Raw genomic sequence first — 16,522 nt, 5'->3', positions numbered from 1 at the left:
ACAAAGGGAGGTTTATTTAACACCTGAAAGTTTCATGAAGTGTATTTCATGTCTCAATGAAAAGAACAAAACAGAAAGATATTCATTTATGTAGCCTGTCTACCTATCTTGGCTTTTATTTTGTATTTTGTATTTACTTTTACTTCCGTGTCACCTGCCTTCCTTTTTTCATTCTTAAAGACAACATAGAAAAGTGAAACTAATTTAGACTTTTTTAAATTAGTTTTTCTCGGATTGTTTTTTTTTAAATTATTCAGACAGTGGGAAAAAGGGAAACCGGCAGTTTTTCGTTTTAAAGAAACCTGTTTTTTCCCTTTGAATAGTGAGGGAGAACAAAAACTGAAGGTGGCAGTAATGTAACATCGCGGACGTCAACTGCCCTAAAACTCTCATAGAAGTAGTAGAAGAAGAAGCAGAGCCAGCCATAGACGCAGACAGCAGCCAGAGGGAGAAGATCCGAGATAACTGGTATACGCTAGCTCCTCAAAATCCGTCTTCATCCGTGGAGAATGAAAGCCTATTCATATCAAAAACAGTGAGAGCATAAAGTACACACTTAAACCTTTTTAACAAGCACCGTATTACCACCATATGAGGTTTGGAGTATTTTAAAACAAGTGGCGAAAGATTGTGAGAGCTGACTACATCCGGAGACAACACACAGGAGACGGTTCATCGCTTGGAGAGATCCTGTGTTTTACATATTTTGCGTATTCTTCCTCTAAACAGACTTGGGCTTTAAACCTGAACATTTTCTTGATATTTTGGAGCTAGCGAGCGTGCTTGCTAGCCGACCACAGCTTCTTTATCATGGAGTTGAGAGTAGGAAACCGATACAGACTGGGCAGGAAAATTGGAAGTGGATCATTTGGGGACATCTACCTGGGTAAGTTCTAGTCAAAGAAACTCGATATAGTGTTTCTATTTGTGTCCTTTTACAGCAACGAAGCCGTAAGAGTTGGTCAGCTGGTTTCCTTTCCGGGGTTTCCAAAACGAGCTGATGGTCAATCAGCTGTTCAGTGTTTGGTGGTCGCAGCGTTAGCTACCAAGCTAGCAGTCTGTGCAGCAAAGCAGCTAGCTATAACAAAAACGTCTGTTATGTTGTAAGAATAGAAAAACGATGTATTCGTTCATTGTGCTCGATTTGGGGAACATTTTGTCTGTTATTCTGTGAAATCAATGTCCGAATGAACCGTGTTAACGACAGGGATGGAAACCGACGACTGCTGAGAAGCTAAACCCTCACATATTAACTAGCTAATATTTGTGTTTCCTCCCTGCCTTTATTCAGCAGCTGTTGTCCGGGAAAAGAACAACCAACCAGGTCATAGGTTTTATTATTTGTTGACCGAATTGTTAAATGCCCTGTGACTACTGGTGACAAACAGGCAGGTTCAGTTTCCTCCTCTGTTTCTAGTTAGAGATATCCGAAGTCTAGCTACATCAGCGGTTCTCAGAAAGGAGCTTTTTTCCTGAGAGGCTTTGTGAGGTTTACATGGTTTAATCTCAATATTCTGAGTTTCATCTGAGAATAACACGTTATTAAACGTGTGAGAATGTCTTCTGTGTTCAGTGAAGGTCCTTTGGACTTTGGAAGCTCTGTGATGGTTTAAAAAAAAAAAATCCAGCTGCTTGTTAAATGCTGGAAGAGAGGTGTTCGTATATTACTCAGTGTTATCTACAAAGTGCCAAAGCCTGTCACCCACTGATTTGATAGTCTTTGTAATAGTTGATCGGATGCTATCTCTCAATGAAGACAAAGGTTTAAAAGACCTACATGAGCTGTGCTGGCAGCAATTAGCATTCTGAAGTAGTGGTTTGGTCAGATGTTGTAAGTGGTGGTTAAAATGGGAAGTCCATCATTACCGAGCTCTGAGTATTTGAGGTACAAAGGTTGGGAAAACCTAAATCCTCAAAAAATTCCCAATCTATCTAAGTAGAATATCCACTGGATGTGTTAAAACTCAGAGACGTCTTCCTGACATCGAGTCAGCCACCTTTATTGAATGCATCCTCTGATGGCCGTGTTAGCGTTCCACTGCTCTTGGCAACAGTGGTTGTGAACAGCTGATCACATTTCTGAGCTTAAGACTTAGTCATCAGAACAACAGCAGAGAAGAGACATTGTTAATTCATGAAGTGTTTTTATAGGCTGTGGACTGATCACTTCATCGCTAGCATGTTCTGCTTTCAGAGAACAATACCCCCGGTGTGGCTCCTTAGGACTCAGACACAGTATGGCTTTAATATAATAACATGTTATATTATAGATAGTGCCATAGTGACAAAAGTGTCTCTCAAAATACACTTTGAACATGATATTTAGTAATTAAACAAACACATTAGTAAACAAACTCAGTTTTGTCAGAATGAACACAATGTTAAGGAAACATAATTATTTCAAGTGATTCATTTGATGAATTATACATCTGTAAAACACTGGAAAATAGTGCAGAACCCAAAGTGATTCAGTTTAATGATTTACCATAGGAACAGCAAATATTCAAATGTGAGAAACTGGACCTAGCTAATGTTTGGCATTTTTTCTGTTACAGAAATATTCTGTTGCCTTATTTTGTGATTGCTGGGCCCTTAAATGCCTGATTTCATCACATCCAACTTGATATTTTCAGTAAAGCTTTCACACCATGTTCTCACATTTATCTGAGTCTTTTTATCCTTTTTTTATTTCTGTCTCTCACACACACAGACACACAGTTTGACACACAGCAAGCAATCATGTCTTGATGAGTTTGTGATATATTTTTCACTAATGTTACAATACACATTTAATCTAACTCCTCTTGATTATTTCAGCCTCTGTCATGGTAATTTGTCCATTGTCCACGCCTTTCTCCTGGGCTGTTTTACAGTAGAAAAGTGTTTGTCTATCAATGACTTTTGCTTGTGTTCCACCACCACATTGCACATTGTACAAATAATTTACCCCTGGTTTCATTTGGCCTTGCACAGTCTTCAGCAGTAATATTTGTTGGTAAATATGAGATGTTTGTGGAAACTGTACTATGATTGAACAAAATTGCAATGTCGTGCATAATTCACAGGAATTGTTATTGTCACATAATTGAATGGTTTCAGTATCACAGTGCTGTAAATGCACATTAGCAATATTTTGAGTGCATATTTTGTTTTCCCATTTATTTGTTTTAAGAACTTACCTGTGGTTTTGTGTATTTTAGCACATTTAATACAAATAACGCATGAGACTGTGTCTACAACAAGCAAAAACCAGATTTAAATTTGGCTGCCGTTCCCTGTGAAGTAGTCACCTTCACCTTGTGCAGTGATACACTGCTCCCAGCGCTCCTGCCATGCTTAGAACACTCTCTGGAAGTCTGGTTCTGTAAGCACGTCTCCACCACTGTGACTGAACAGTGACTCTTGAGCTTGAATTTCATTTTGAAGAAGAGGAAGAAGTCTCAGGGAGTCGAACCTGTAAGGTGGGGAACAACGATTCTGTTGGTGCATCCAAAAAAAAAAAAAATCATGTTTTCACTGAGCTGTGACCGGGCACGCTGTCATGGTGGAGCACCCAGTTGCCGTTGCGCTATAGTTGAGGTATTTGTTTCTAAACAGCCTTTGTGGTCATTGTTTTCTGCAAGATCTCAGCTTCACTTTTAGTGGTGTGTGTGTTTTTTTTTTTTTTTGGTCTTAAGGGAAACACAAACTTGTAAATCTAATTTCAAATCTGTTCTTTAGTTTGTGGTGAAGCAGGGGTTTTGAAGAGTAGTGCAAAAGTAGATGGTCTGCTTTATATTCTTGCCAAAAATCTATGAATTAGAAGCGCTCACGTGTGTTCATATGAGTAGTACAAGCATAAATGAGTAGTTTTAAGTTGTCGTCACAAAACAAAAAAAAAAAAAAAATCCTCTGGGTAAGATAGCAAACTGGTCAGCCTGTGTGTGTTCCTTTTAAACACAGCCACAAAAGAGGGAAGGTTAATTAATCCATCAATTGGATCCAGCCTGTCTTCCACATGACTTGTTGTTTGGACTGACAGAGAGAGCAGCCAGCTGCTTACATAATCACTCTGAGTGGCTGGTGACTAATGTTACGCAACATTGTTAATAAGCCTGAACAGTGTGAGGTTCTTTAGAAGTGCCTGACCCACCCTGTGGTTCATGTTTTTGAAGTCAGGATGGTGGTATTGTGTGCTAGTAGTAAGTTATTTTTTTACATTTAAGGTTTCCAACGAAAAGCAAGTCCTGTGTTAATACTCCTGCACAGTGTGTTTATGCAGTGTGTTTTTTAGAGCTCGAAATAAAATTGTTTTTACCAGCACCAGGTAGTAAGTTATATGTTACTATGTGGAAATAATGTAGCTAAAAGCTTTTTTGCCAACCGCTATTGAACAACAGAAGAAGAGCATGTTACTAGCAGATGCTGGTAAAACATGTGAGCCGCTGTGAGATTAAATGCTGCTGAGCAAAAACAAACATACAAAGTCAAAGACTCCAGCCGTCAAAAGTTCTGTGTGGAACTCTTTAAAAAAAAAAAAAAAAAAGATTTATGAAAAAGAGACAGTGCAAACTGCCATGCAACGGCCAACTAATCAGTATTGGATTTAAAAAAATTTTTTTTACTCCCTAAAACCCACATCGGCCCCATAAACCCAGGTTCTGGCTCTCATTTTATTTCTGCCAACGTGTGAGCAGCTTGGTGTGTTGGGGCTGTCTTTAGTGTACAGATTCTGCTTGTATTGGTGTGAGAGGCTGTTTGTTATTGGCAGGAAGGAGGAGGAGGTGAGGTCAGCTCTTGGAATGAATCCTTGTACTCTGTGTGCTGTGACTGGCTTCAAATGTGGACTGTCAAATATTCAGAACTGGTAGGATGGCTTGGTTATCTGTCTCCAAGGCTTTGACATGACTGTCGTGACAAAATAATCACACAAGTGTGCGTAAGCGGTTAGTCAGGTGGCTGAGTCAGATGTATTTCCACCGAGTTCTCCCATTGGTCCGTCTGTTGCTTCATCTGCTGTTATCTGGTGGGTGATGTGCACAGTTGGTTGATGCTGAAACAAGCAGAAATCTGGTTGCTGTCTTTGTTGTTGTCCGAACGCCCTCAACTGGGGGGTTTTCTTAAGATGTGTGTAAAACAAATACACCTCACTGACTTTCCCTTTTGTGTCATGGCACGTTTTTGGCTCAGAATATGCTTTAAATGAAAATCTTGATAGTTTTAGACTGTTTATGTAAGCAGGTTCTTATATATATACACGCACACACACATATATACACATATACGCTCATTGTTTGCAACAGTATTGAAAGGATGGTGAGACATATCCCTTTTAACACACACTGCACAAATTGCTTATGGTGCAGTCTGATGTAATCCTGTTCAAATCAAAGTGGCGACATGGCACTTTAATGTAGTATCCATTATTTAATTTCAGATTAAATATGTTAAAGCACGGAGAATTAAAAAAAAAAAAGTGTGTATCTGTTCAAATAGTGACAGGCCGGGCTGTTGCTAGGTAAACTGAAAGGGATCCATGTGTATGCTAAAAGGGATGGGTCCACTTATATGAGTAAAACTAACAGTGAGGTTGTTTTAGAGCTGTAACGATAACAGCGAAGTTCAGACATGCTCAGACTAATGCTGCTGGTGACTCAGTTTTCGGTACGATGGGGCGGTTTGGTGCCTCCTTTCAGTTGTTCTGCTTGCAGAACTTTGTGGTTTGACTGTGTGAAAAGTGATGTTGTTTATTGTGGTCGTGTTGACGTCAGCTCAGCCAACTACTGCGCAGAAAGTTTGAAGAAGAGAAACCTTGCCTGAGGTTTTTTTTTTTTTTTTTTTTTTTTTTTTTTTTAAATGCGCTTACAACGCAGAGGGTTCATTCAGTAAGTTTTTGAACATGAACACATCCTAACAGGCTTGGTTTGTTACGGTCCCGGTCCTGAACCAGAGGTCCTGCAGTTGAGGTTCAGTACGTTGGCCTCTGCTCGCTCACACCTCCCCCTCTATGCTGCTACAGTATTTGGAAAGGAGATTGTTAGCATTCTGTGGTCGGTCTTTCTCCCCTTGCATCACATCATCCATCTCATCGCGCTGCCTCTGCGCGTGTGTGTGCTGTGAATTTCTAAGTGACACTTCAGAATAACTTTAATTAGAGCCAGGCTTCTGTGTTCACTTTGATCGTTTCAAGTTCGTGCCATGATTAATATGCAAATACTGGTGTGACTGAGTGGCATGAGATACTGTTTCATTGTTTTGCATTCATGGCAGTAAACTGTTGGAAGGATGCTAATGCTGAGTGGAGACTTCCTTCTTATAATTTAGTGCCATGTGGGATTCAGGGTGTAACTTAATATGTGCGTACTGAAGATTTTGCCACTTACCAGTTTGTCTGTTCCTGTTCTGAACCAGTGCGGAGGGAAGAGTCTGAACATGTTTCGCCAGCAGCACCACTGAGGAAGATAACACGCCACATACACACACACTGTCATACCAGTAGCACACACACACACACACACACACCTCCCCTCTCTGAGAAGATCAGTGGGGGGCTTACATTCCCAGAGAAATCTGTCCAGACAAATCACATTCCTATAGTGCAAGAAAGCAGACAACAAAATGAAATGTGTTGCTCAGACAGTGAAGAGCCTTTGCAGACATTTTCACCAGTGTTGCTAATTGATTGATTGATTGATTGATAGATTGGCCAAGCAGAAACTGGAAGTACAAGTCTTTATGTGTTGTAAGCGCCTTTGGGTGTGTTTGTACTCAAACTAAATTAGAGTTTTACTTATTTACTTGTCAGTCAGTGGCACACAGACTCAGCGCTGTAAAGTTGCTGAGGCTGTGAGAGTGAACAGTGTGCTTAATACAAATACAAACCTCTTACACTGATGTTAGGGCTACAAGTAATGGCTCTTTGAATTATTGATAGTCTATCAATTATTCTCTCAATAATTCAGTCTATAAAAGTATAATAGACATTGTGTGTCGTTGGAGTCAAATTTAAGCCTTAAAATATTTACTTCATGTTGCTTAATATTCAAATTCCAGTGTAATGAAACAGAATAAGCAGCAATATGAACTGAATGAATTAACTAAACAAAATAATAAAGACTTACAGTGCATTATTTGCCTCACGCACTTGTAAAACTGCCTTTTAAGAGTTGATCACCGATGGTGTGGAGTTACGGCCCTAATTGTGTGCCCCACCCCGGTTTCTTCCCCCACCCACATGACATCACAAAGAGAAATCAATGGACGCTCCATTGGTGCTCTGCTGTTCGCCAACATGATTGAGCAGCTGCTCATATGAGATCATAAGTGTGTGAAGTACGGGTTATGTAACCCGGTGTCCCGTTGCTCTGTTGGTGTGGAGGGGAAACTGAACCCTGTAACCATATTTAGGAAGAAACCAGATGAAGCGGTGATTTGTCCGATTACACAGAGCAGCAGCACAGAGCGGACTCACAGGCTGACGCTTTGTAAAAATCCTCTTGTCTGTCAGAGGTGGACGTGGAATGAGGGTGAGGAATTTGGGTTTCGCATGCAAGTAGATACATGAAAGACGAGCAGGGTACAGATAGTGCACACTGCTGTGTTAACCGCCGTCTATTCTTGTGTACCCAACAAGCACTTTAATCACCACCTAAGTAATTTGTATTTTTCTTTTCTGCGATCAAACTGTTGACAGATCAGTTGACTGTTTATTATCTTCAAATCACATTAACCAAATAAATGACCTGACAGGAAGGCTCCTCTGACTTGTCCATACTCCCTGCTGCAGATTACATACTGTTAATTTTGTAAGTAAATGTAAATGTTAAACAATATTACGCGACGTGTGACCTTTGCAGCTAACATCTGGCTGTCTGTCTGTGTCTCTGTCCAGGTACTGATATCTCCGTTGGAGACGAGGTCGCCATCAAATTGGAATGTGTGAAGACCAAACACCCACAGCTCCACATAGAGAGCAAAATCTACAAGATGATGCAGGGTGGAGGTACTGTACACTGTTACACACCACGTACACACATCCCGCCACGCATGGCATGTTGTTGGTGTTTTTTTTTTTTTGAACTACTGCTCACTTAAAAGCACAAGAAAAATGTAAGCCAGCATCCATCCATCATTGTAAATCATTAGAAAATGATCCAAGAATCCTTGGTGATAATTCATTTGTACACTCTTTACAGTGCCAGCAGGAGAAAGAGGCAGCATCGCCCGGCGATCCAAATCGACATTAATACATCTAATTATTCTCCTTTCTTATATCTGGAATAAAGTCCATACTCTGAGATCTGAGATATTCTCTTACACCGTCCCATTACGAGAGGTGATATTTCTGTAGAAACATCTGTGTCTAAATATAATTATAAGCCCTGCTGGAATAAAGGTAATGAACTTTTTGTCACAAACTGACGTTGCCATGTCACTGGCATGGCTGAAAAATACAGTCCTTAGGAACTGCACTACTTGTCAGGCACCAGTTGTTGGCGTGCAGGAAACCCAGTCAGAGCTGGGTGTTTGAGTTTTGTTCTCCACTCAGAACATGCCTGCAGGCCTCTGACTGTCACTAAGTGTGAACAGGAGGTTAACAGTGCCGTTGGGAACTAAAAAAAAAAAAAAAAAAATTTGGGGTGTGTATATTTAAATGTTCTACCAGCTCCGTTAGTCTCTAGTACATGTTGAAGAAAACTGACAACTGCGTTCTCCAGTGACACTCGTCACCAGAGAGCTTTACATGGTGGCAGTGTCCTTTACTGCTCAGATGGACACTGAAAGCAGTGACATGCTTCAGACTATTTCTTTAAACTAGTTTTACTTTCCTGTCTCATGAATTCACTCTGGCTTCATTTGTTCCCTTCTATCTTAATAGCAAACAAGTCTACTTGACTGAGCATGTACTGTAGAAGAGGTGGTTTGTCCCTGTCAGGACTCCACGGTGCGCAGACATGCATCTGTATTTTTGTTCCAGCATGTTAGGATTTATTGGGGCATGGCGGCTGACCCAGACTGTATTTGCGTTTGTCTGTATATAAATAGCTTAGTGCAGAGTGTATGTACGTGTGCGTGCAGTGCTAGGTGCTGAGCAGCAGCATTTTGTTGCTGTCTGCCTGTAGAAGGAAATGCCATATGGCCTCTCTCCGCCTTGGCAACGTCAGCTAATTACCAGCTACTACTAAACCAGCTGGCCTCGGCCTTAACACTCCCTCCTGAGTGCGGGGACACGCACGGTGTGTCCATGATCAAGCCATTGAATTTTAGCTGTTTTTATTCTCTACCTTAGCATTAAACTGGCCCGTAGCAGCCATTTTTTTAGGTATAAATGTTAAAATTGTAATACTGTTGTGCTTTGTGTGCATATAAATTTAAAGAGGTGCTATGCATTGCATTCCTAAGTGTTAAGATCTGGTCTCAGCTCCCAGATGATTTCAGAGAGCTGTAGAGATTTCCTCAATCAGTAAGCATCAGCAGATACGCTCTTCTATATTTCTAGATTAGACTAAAGCTTTCATATAAAGCTGAAAGTAACTTTTAGCAAATGTGGTTAGGTTTCTTCAGTGCTGACTGCAGCGAACTGTAAGTGTTCATCTACCCACAGTGCCCTCCCTCCCTCCCTCCCTCCCTCCCTCCCTCCCCTTTGCATGATTACATCTGCCTACGAGCATTAGGAATAATGCTTACTCCAGACATATTCCTACCAGTCAGAAAATGTCCAGTAACTTTGTTTAACTGAGCTATGAAATGTAAGAATCTCTATCAGTGATGACTAATTCTAATCATGACAAGTGTAAGTTTCATGGTAGATTTAATCCAATAGCTGAGATATGAACTCAGAGTCTTCAGTCCATGATTTGGTGCTGAGGGGAGAGCGTTTCAGGTAGACACAGTTCAGGTCCTTGTTTTCCAGCCCCTGATGAATCACTACAGTCAGCACTGAACAGACATTGGTTCAAAGTTACTTGTAGCTTTATACCAAGTCCAGCTTTTTGCCAGGAAGTTCATGACTCATAAGCAATAATGCATGGTTTTCAGTCCATCATGGTTCCACAGACACATGGGAGGAACAGTTTACTGGAAAGAAACAAACACAGAAGCCACTGTTTTTTATTTGCTCCTGACTTTGAAAATAATCAGCTGTCAGCTGAATGTGCGAACGAAAGAAGTACCACATGTAACCCTGAGCCCCTGCTCTCTGCTCCTTCCTGTCCTCCAGTGGGCATTCCGACGATAAAGTGGTGCGGGGCCGAAGGCGACTACAACGTGATGGTGATGGAACTGCTGGGGCCCAGTCTGGAGGATCTGTTCAACTTCTGCTCTCGGAAGTTCAGCCTCAAGACAGTCCTGCTGCTGGCCGACCAGATGGTGAGAGCCAGAGAGGAAGAGAGAGACGAAAGGGGGGAAGGGGATTGCCTAATGTCACGACTAATGTGAAGGCTGCAAACACGGCCATCACTCAGACACTTAGATTCAGGGAAACGGTTGAGGCCAGTTTCATGCTGTTGCCACACATGCAGTGCTGACTTGAGCAGAATATAGATTTAATTGTAGACAAGCCACAGCTTCTCAGCATAAACAAGAATACAGAGCATTATAATAGTCTGAGAAGGATAAGAAGGGTTTTATTAAAATAACAGGACCGACTTAACTGACCTAAGATGTTCTACTGGGAATCAGAACGGACCCTCATGGCGTCTGAAAACCAACTCTGGCTGTTAAGCCAGTGTTTCTAAACTTAGAAGTGCAGGTAAGGTCTTCAGAGCCAAGCTCCTCATTCGCTCACATACTGATATGGGATCCTCTCCCTCTCCTCCCTTCAGATCAGCCGCATCGAGTACATCCACTCCAAGAACTTCATCCACAGAGACGTGAAGCCAGACAACTTTCTGATGGGACTGGGCAAGAAGGGCAACCTGGTCTACATCATCGACTTCGGCCTGGCTAAGAAGTACCGCGACGCCCGCACGCACCAGCACATCCCCTACCGCGAGAACAAGAACCTGACCGGCACCGCCCGCTACGCCTCCATAAACACACATCTGGGCATTGGTAAGACACCACTATAAAGGGACAAAATAAACTGGCTCATGCCATGAATGGATAAATCATTCAGATCCTAATGAAACCATGATCTGACTTTCTCTTCTCTCTCTCTCTCTCTGTGCGTCCACAGAACAGTCCAGACGGGACGACTTGGAGTCACTGGGATACGTCCTCATGTACTTCAACCTGGGTTCTCTGCCGTGGCAAGGCCTCAAAGCAGCCACCAAGAGGCAGAAGTACGAACGCATCAGCGAGAAGAAGATGTCCACCCCCATTGAGGTCCTCTGCAAAGGCTACCCATGTATGTTTTACTGTTCCCTCTTCAGTGCTTCAGCCTTATCACAGCTTTTTGTCTCAGAGGTGGAAGTCAGTGTGGACTTGCGTGCGTTTGTGACCGTTCTCGTCCTCTCTCGTCCGTCTCCACAGCGGAGTTTGCCACCTACTTGAACTTCTGCCGCTCTTTGCGCTTCGACGACAAGCCCGACTACTCGTATCTCCGCCAGCTCTTCAGGAACCTCTTCCACAGACAGGGCTTCTCCTATGACTACGTCTTTGACTGGAATATGCTCAAATTTGTAAGTTGTATTACCACATGGCAGGGATTCATATTCACTCTTGTCATCTCTGTCCCTGTCACCGAGGGACTTGCACGATCCAGACTCAAAACTCCCTTGAGCTGGACTACGTTTAGCTTGCGACCAGAACAGCAGCATTCTTGCTGACATCAGTGTGTGATCAGAGTATGTACTGTAACTGCATTTTATTTGCATGATGACTAATGTCCAACGGGGCGTTGCTGTCCTGCCTTTAAGCCAGCTACAGAGGTAGTCACTGAGCCGCACTGGTGTCGGTGTGACAGAGAGAGCTGGCACGGTGGGACAGATGCCGATGCAGTTCAGTTAGAGGCTGTTCAAGCCAGCAGGTAACAGCTGCTCACAAACCTGGAACTCTGTGTGTTTTGTCAGGGTGCCAACAGGGCTGTGGAGGACGCCGAGAGGGAGCGTCGGGAGCGGGAGGAGAGGCTGAGACACAGTAGGAACCCCGGAGCAAGGGGCATGGCCTCTGCCTCAGGAAGAGCCAGGGCAGCTCAGGATGTCGCCGCCCCCTCCCCACTGAACCCCGCCTCACACACAGGTCAGCGCGCACACGGCCAAATTTCAGTCAAGACAGGGTCAAGTATGACACCATAATGTTACTTTACTACAGCCACACCTCACTGTTCATTGTCAGCTGCCTGCCTCTTTCCAGCCTGCAATGTCACTAAAAGCTCTACACCCTCAGCTTCTCCACCCACTGACTGTAATATCTGTCTTTCAGGTATGGAGAAAGAGAGGAAAGTGAGCATGCGTCTTCATCGCGGAGCACCTGTCAACATCTCCTCCTCAGACCTGACAGGACGTCAGGACACGTCCCGCATGTCCACCTCACAGGTAACACACACACAGACACAGAGACAAAAATCTGCACAAAGTTGTGCAATGCATGAAATCCGTAACTGTGACCTATGGAGCTCTCTGTTCCTCATTTGGTTTGAGTTAAAAAAAAAGAACAAATGGAGGAATTTGCTTTGAACAACACTGAAAATTGTAAAGTAAATAATCTGTGTTCAGCTGCTTTACACTGACACAGCTTCAACAACAGGAACTGTATATTACAGGATGTACCATCAGGAACAGATCTTTGTTGTTGACAGTTGTTTTAGGACAAAGCACTTCCCTTTTCACTCGTACCAAATGTTTGTTCCCCCTTTTTTTTTCCTGTTTTACAAAATGAATCAGTCACAGGAAACAACCAAGTAACAGCTGTTCTGTAACATCAGAACGTGGTGAGAGAGAAAAAAACGAAGTTAGGGTTTAATATTCCTCTGTCCTCTTGTGTACAGACGAACAAAGCGAACACCCCAGCAGCTCTCTGCGGTTTACTGGTTTCAGTCTTCATCAGAGAAAACTTCTTGGATGATTGACCTGATTTTGTTTTTGCTTCGTTTTGCTCCTTTTTTTTTTTTTTTTTTTTAAGAGGTGGAGGGGTGCGTCATGCACTGTGGGTAGGCATTCCAGCTCAGTGCTTCCTCTTGTTGATGAGCCTGTCTTCTCATAGACCGAATGCTCCCCCTAGAGGTCAAGAGCGGAAAAGCCAGTCCTCACTAAAAATGAAAAGCTTACCAAGTCTTAAGATTTAAGTCAACTGTTAAATGAACCATTTCAGGTTCAGAGTTTTCATCACGGTTTAAAGGAATCAAACACTGAGCGGCAGCTGTCTGGAACAGTTGGCAGTTTAATTTAGATAGAAAAGCCTGACATCAGTACACTGCAGCACAGTCATCTGTTGTCAACGGTGGATTTCATTTGTTGTTGTTCTGGTTTACTCAGGATAAACCACAGACCTCACTCTGAGTACAAAGTGCTTCAAAGAAAAAACTGTCCTCAGCAACGGTGACTGATTCTGTAACACTTATAACAAGCCCACTGTGTTGTTGTTGATGTTGCCTTCATTTAATCATTTATTCGTATAGTGAGAAACGACTGTTGACATCATAACAACGCCGACGCTCTCCGTTTGTCCTCCTCAGGCTCTGTCCCGGGTCACACCGAGCGGCCTCCAGTCTGCAGCTCCACGGTGAAGTCCTCCCATCCACCCATGCACCATGGAGGCCTCAACACACAATATACACACACACACACACACACACATACACACACACATACACACGCACCTACACTGGACTCTTGAATGACACAGAGAACTACCAACCCATGCACAAGAGTCTGGCTGCGCTCTTGTTCACTTGACAGAGGAAGAGTTACACAACCAGGGGTGTGTTTGTGTGTGTGTGAGAGAGAGAGAGACGGGCGGGTGGAGTACAGTTCGGTTGCCTTAACCACCTGGGCAGAGTAGCAGCCAGAGCCTCCCTTCTTCTCCTCCCATGGAAGATGGGGAAACACTCCTCCTCCTCCTCCTCCTCCTCCTTACTGTTGATGAAGCCATGGATTCACATTTCTCTGGCATCATGTTTGTTTTGTTTTTGTTTTGTTTTTTTAACTTTGGTTTTACTTGTTTTTATTCTTTAGCATTAAACCTTCTCTTACACCAGCTCCACTGGTCAGACTTTACAAGGGTTTGAAGATGGAGGATGATGAGTCTTAGTTATTGAGAATAGTATGTGGGACTTTTATTTTATGTTTTTTTTGTTCAATTCTGAAATCAAGAAGACGCGTGATCCATCATGGCAGTGTTGAAGGACAGTGCCTAAGCTCTACTTTGTGTCCTGAAAGACTCTTTAAATAACCGTAAATCAACTGTTTTCTTCTTTTAAAGTTAAAATTTTAAAGGTAGGATAGCCCCCCCTCCCCTCCCCCTCCCCCACACACTGTTTTTCACGTGGGACCAGAGCTCCCATTAACGTTCTGTTTTCCAAGCTGATCCCACAGTTTGAGTGTTCTTGTCCTCCTCAGGTGCGTTGGAACCAGGATGTCGTAGTAAATTGAAAAACACGCAGCACGTTTTTGTTTTTTTTCTTTCTGTCTTCAGGTTGTGACTGCAGTGTGCTGCTGGGGAAAGCTGTGAATGGAACAGTGAAATAGTCGAGATGTCGATCTGTCCACGCTGAATGGATATAGATTTTTTTTTTTGTGCATAGTGACGTGGTTTTTGTGTGTTTGTGTGGTTCTGTCTTAGGGTTATACAAGCTCAAAGGGGTATGTGTTTGTATTTTTTTATATCACATATATATCTATATGTATATATAGAAATAGATATAGATATATATGTATTAGTCTTTTCCAGTGTAATGATACTTAATGCAATTTACAGCTTTACAACTGTAGGACAGAGCATAAACATTTGTAATTGTCGATTTGCATGATTATGTTGGAGAAGTGGCGAAATGGCATCGTATTAAACACTACAAACTGCTCTTCAGGGAGTTTGCTCCGAACCGGGCAGCGTCCTGATTGGTTACTTCCAGCCTTATCCCGATCGAAGTCATTTCATATTCGAGTACGTGCCATTACACACCGTTTTATTACGTGGTCGCACTGCGCACAGCTAACCTACAACCTACAAGAACGTAAAGATAGTTTAGGTGACATGTCTTTGACAGCTGACAGCATTAAAGGCTCACTCCTCCAGCTTGGACCCAGATCAGGGGGTGTGGGGAGGGGGGGCCTGTATCTCAGCCTCGGCTGCCTCTGTTTTGACCGCTCTTCTTTTAATTTGTCCCCACAGCCTCGTGAAAGGACAGTACGAAATTGCCTAGAATTTGGAACAGATACACCCAGGTTTCCACAAGTTGAGCTTCAAAGTAATTAGACGTGAGCTGGCGAATTATTTGGGAGCTCCGGTCTCCCAGCTTTCCTGTTATGTTTTTTTTTTTTTTTTTTTTTTAAATTAACAGAATAAACCGTGAATATGTGATAAACAGCTGTAACCGTTACTACCTGATTTTAAAAAAAAACAAAGAAAAAACAGCTAATGCCAGTGGTACAAGTGCTTTTATTTTTCAATTTAGAATTACACTGCATTTTATTTTGTTGTGAATTTTAACAGCTGGAATCGATGGAGCACAATAAGGTGAGAGATACAAGGGACTGACCCCCCCCCCACCCTCCACCCAAAACCCCCGAATAGATGGTTGTGTTTCCACGTCCATCAGTTTAAAATGGAGGTGAGGGGGTTTTGGAGGTGTGGACTGAGCGTTGTCTTTAAGAAAGGAGGTCACAGCTTGAGTCCCAGCTGAGTTCCAGCGGTACCACAGCTACAAGCCCTCACGCAGGCTCTCTCCGGTGATTTGCGTCTTTCTGTGTAGAGGAGACTTTTTTTTTTTTTACGAGCAGTCGAGCGATGCGACCAATTAATCCTGCAAATTTTGAAGTAGAAAATTGTTGATCTCGTAGACTGGTTTCCCAAGTATCGTAGGCCGATTTCCGTAGTTGAAGGGGGGTGGGGGGGGGGGGGGGGGGGGGGGGGTTGTAGTGGTAATTTGTACATGTTTGTTCTGTTGTGTATAGGATGTGCCTACTCTGCCACTTCGTACGAGCAACTGTAAGGTTTCAAATGATGATGATGACGACGACAGTGTATGGAGGGGACTGGGAATTCTTCACTTCATTTAGGTTCCTGCTGAGGCAGCTTTTAAATGTACGTCACCTGTGGGCTTGAAAAACAAACCAAAAAACATAAAAAAAAAAAAAGATTAACTTATTTGTCTCACTGATGATGGTTATGATAAATGCAAGTACACTTTATGTGGGATAATAGTTTACTTTTTCAGTCTGTCATGTCTGCTTTTCTCTCGGTTCTTATTTTTGTCACCACCTGTGCAATTTGCTTTTAACTGTGCAGTGGAGATGGATGCTCATGTCCCATAATGCATCTCTTCACTGTGGATTCATGGGAATTCTTTGTTTCCACTCCCACCTTACGACTTTTGCTCCTCACTTGTAATACCACTGTATTTGTGTATTTTAAAATTGTGTAAATAAATTAATAAGTACTTGTA

The 16,522-nt window shown here is 42.6% G+C and overlaps 1 protein-coding gene across 1 annotated transcript; it reads left to right on the top strand.

The window, feature by feature from the left end:
- The first annotated feature begins 415 nt into the window (after nt 1–415).
- On the top strand, nt 416–16,522 carry csnk1da (casein kinase 1, delta a). The gene is made up of 9 exons (XM_041061817.1): nt 416–886; nt 7,871–7,981; nt 10,199–10,347; nt 10,803–11,031; nt 11,156–11,326; nt 11,452–11,600; nt 11,991–12,159; nt 12,343–12,455; nt 13,595–16,522. The coding sequence occupies exons 1-9, from the start codon at nt 811–813 to the stop codon at nt 13,643–13,645; spliced, it is 1,218 nt and encodes a 405-aa protein (XP_040917751.1). The 5' UTR covers nt 416–810; the 3' UTR covers nt 13,646–16,522.

Source organism: Toxotes jaculatrix, chromosome 18, assembly GCF_017976425.1.
Source record: "Toxotes jaculatrix isolate fToxJac2 chromosome 18, fToxJac2.pri, whole genome shotgun sequence".
Lineage (NCBI taxonomy): Eukaryota > Metazoa > Chordata > Actinopteri > Toxotidae > Toxotes > Toxotes jaculatrix.
Note: the sequence above shows the minus strand (reverse complement) of the source record. Positions and strands in the feature narration are given on the sequence as shown.

Coding starts and splice junctions, on each gene's coding strand:
- csnk1da (XM_041061817.1), top strand. CDS start 811: ATGGAGTTGAGAGTAGGAAACCGATACAGACTGGGCAGGAAAATTGGA. Junction 7,982..10,198: donor CAAGATGATGCAGGGTGGAG/GTACTGTACACT, acceptor CCTGTCCTCCAG/TGGGCATTCCGACGATAAAG. Junction 12,160..12,342: donor GAACCCCGCCTCACACACAG/GTCAGCGCGCAC, acceptor TCTGTCTTTCAG/GTATGGAGAAAGAGAGGAAA.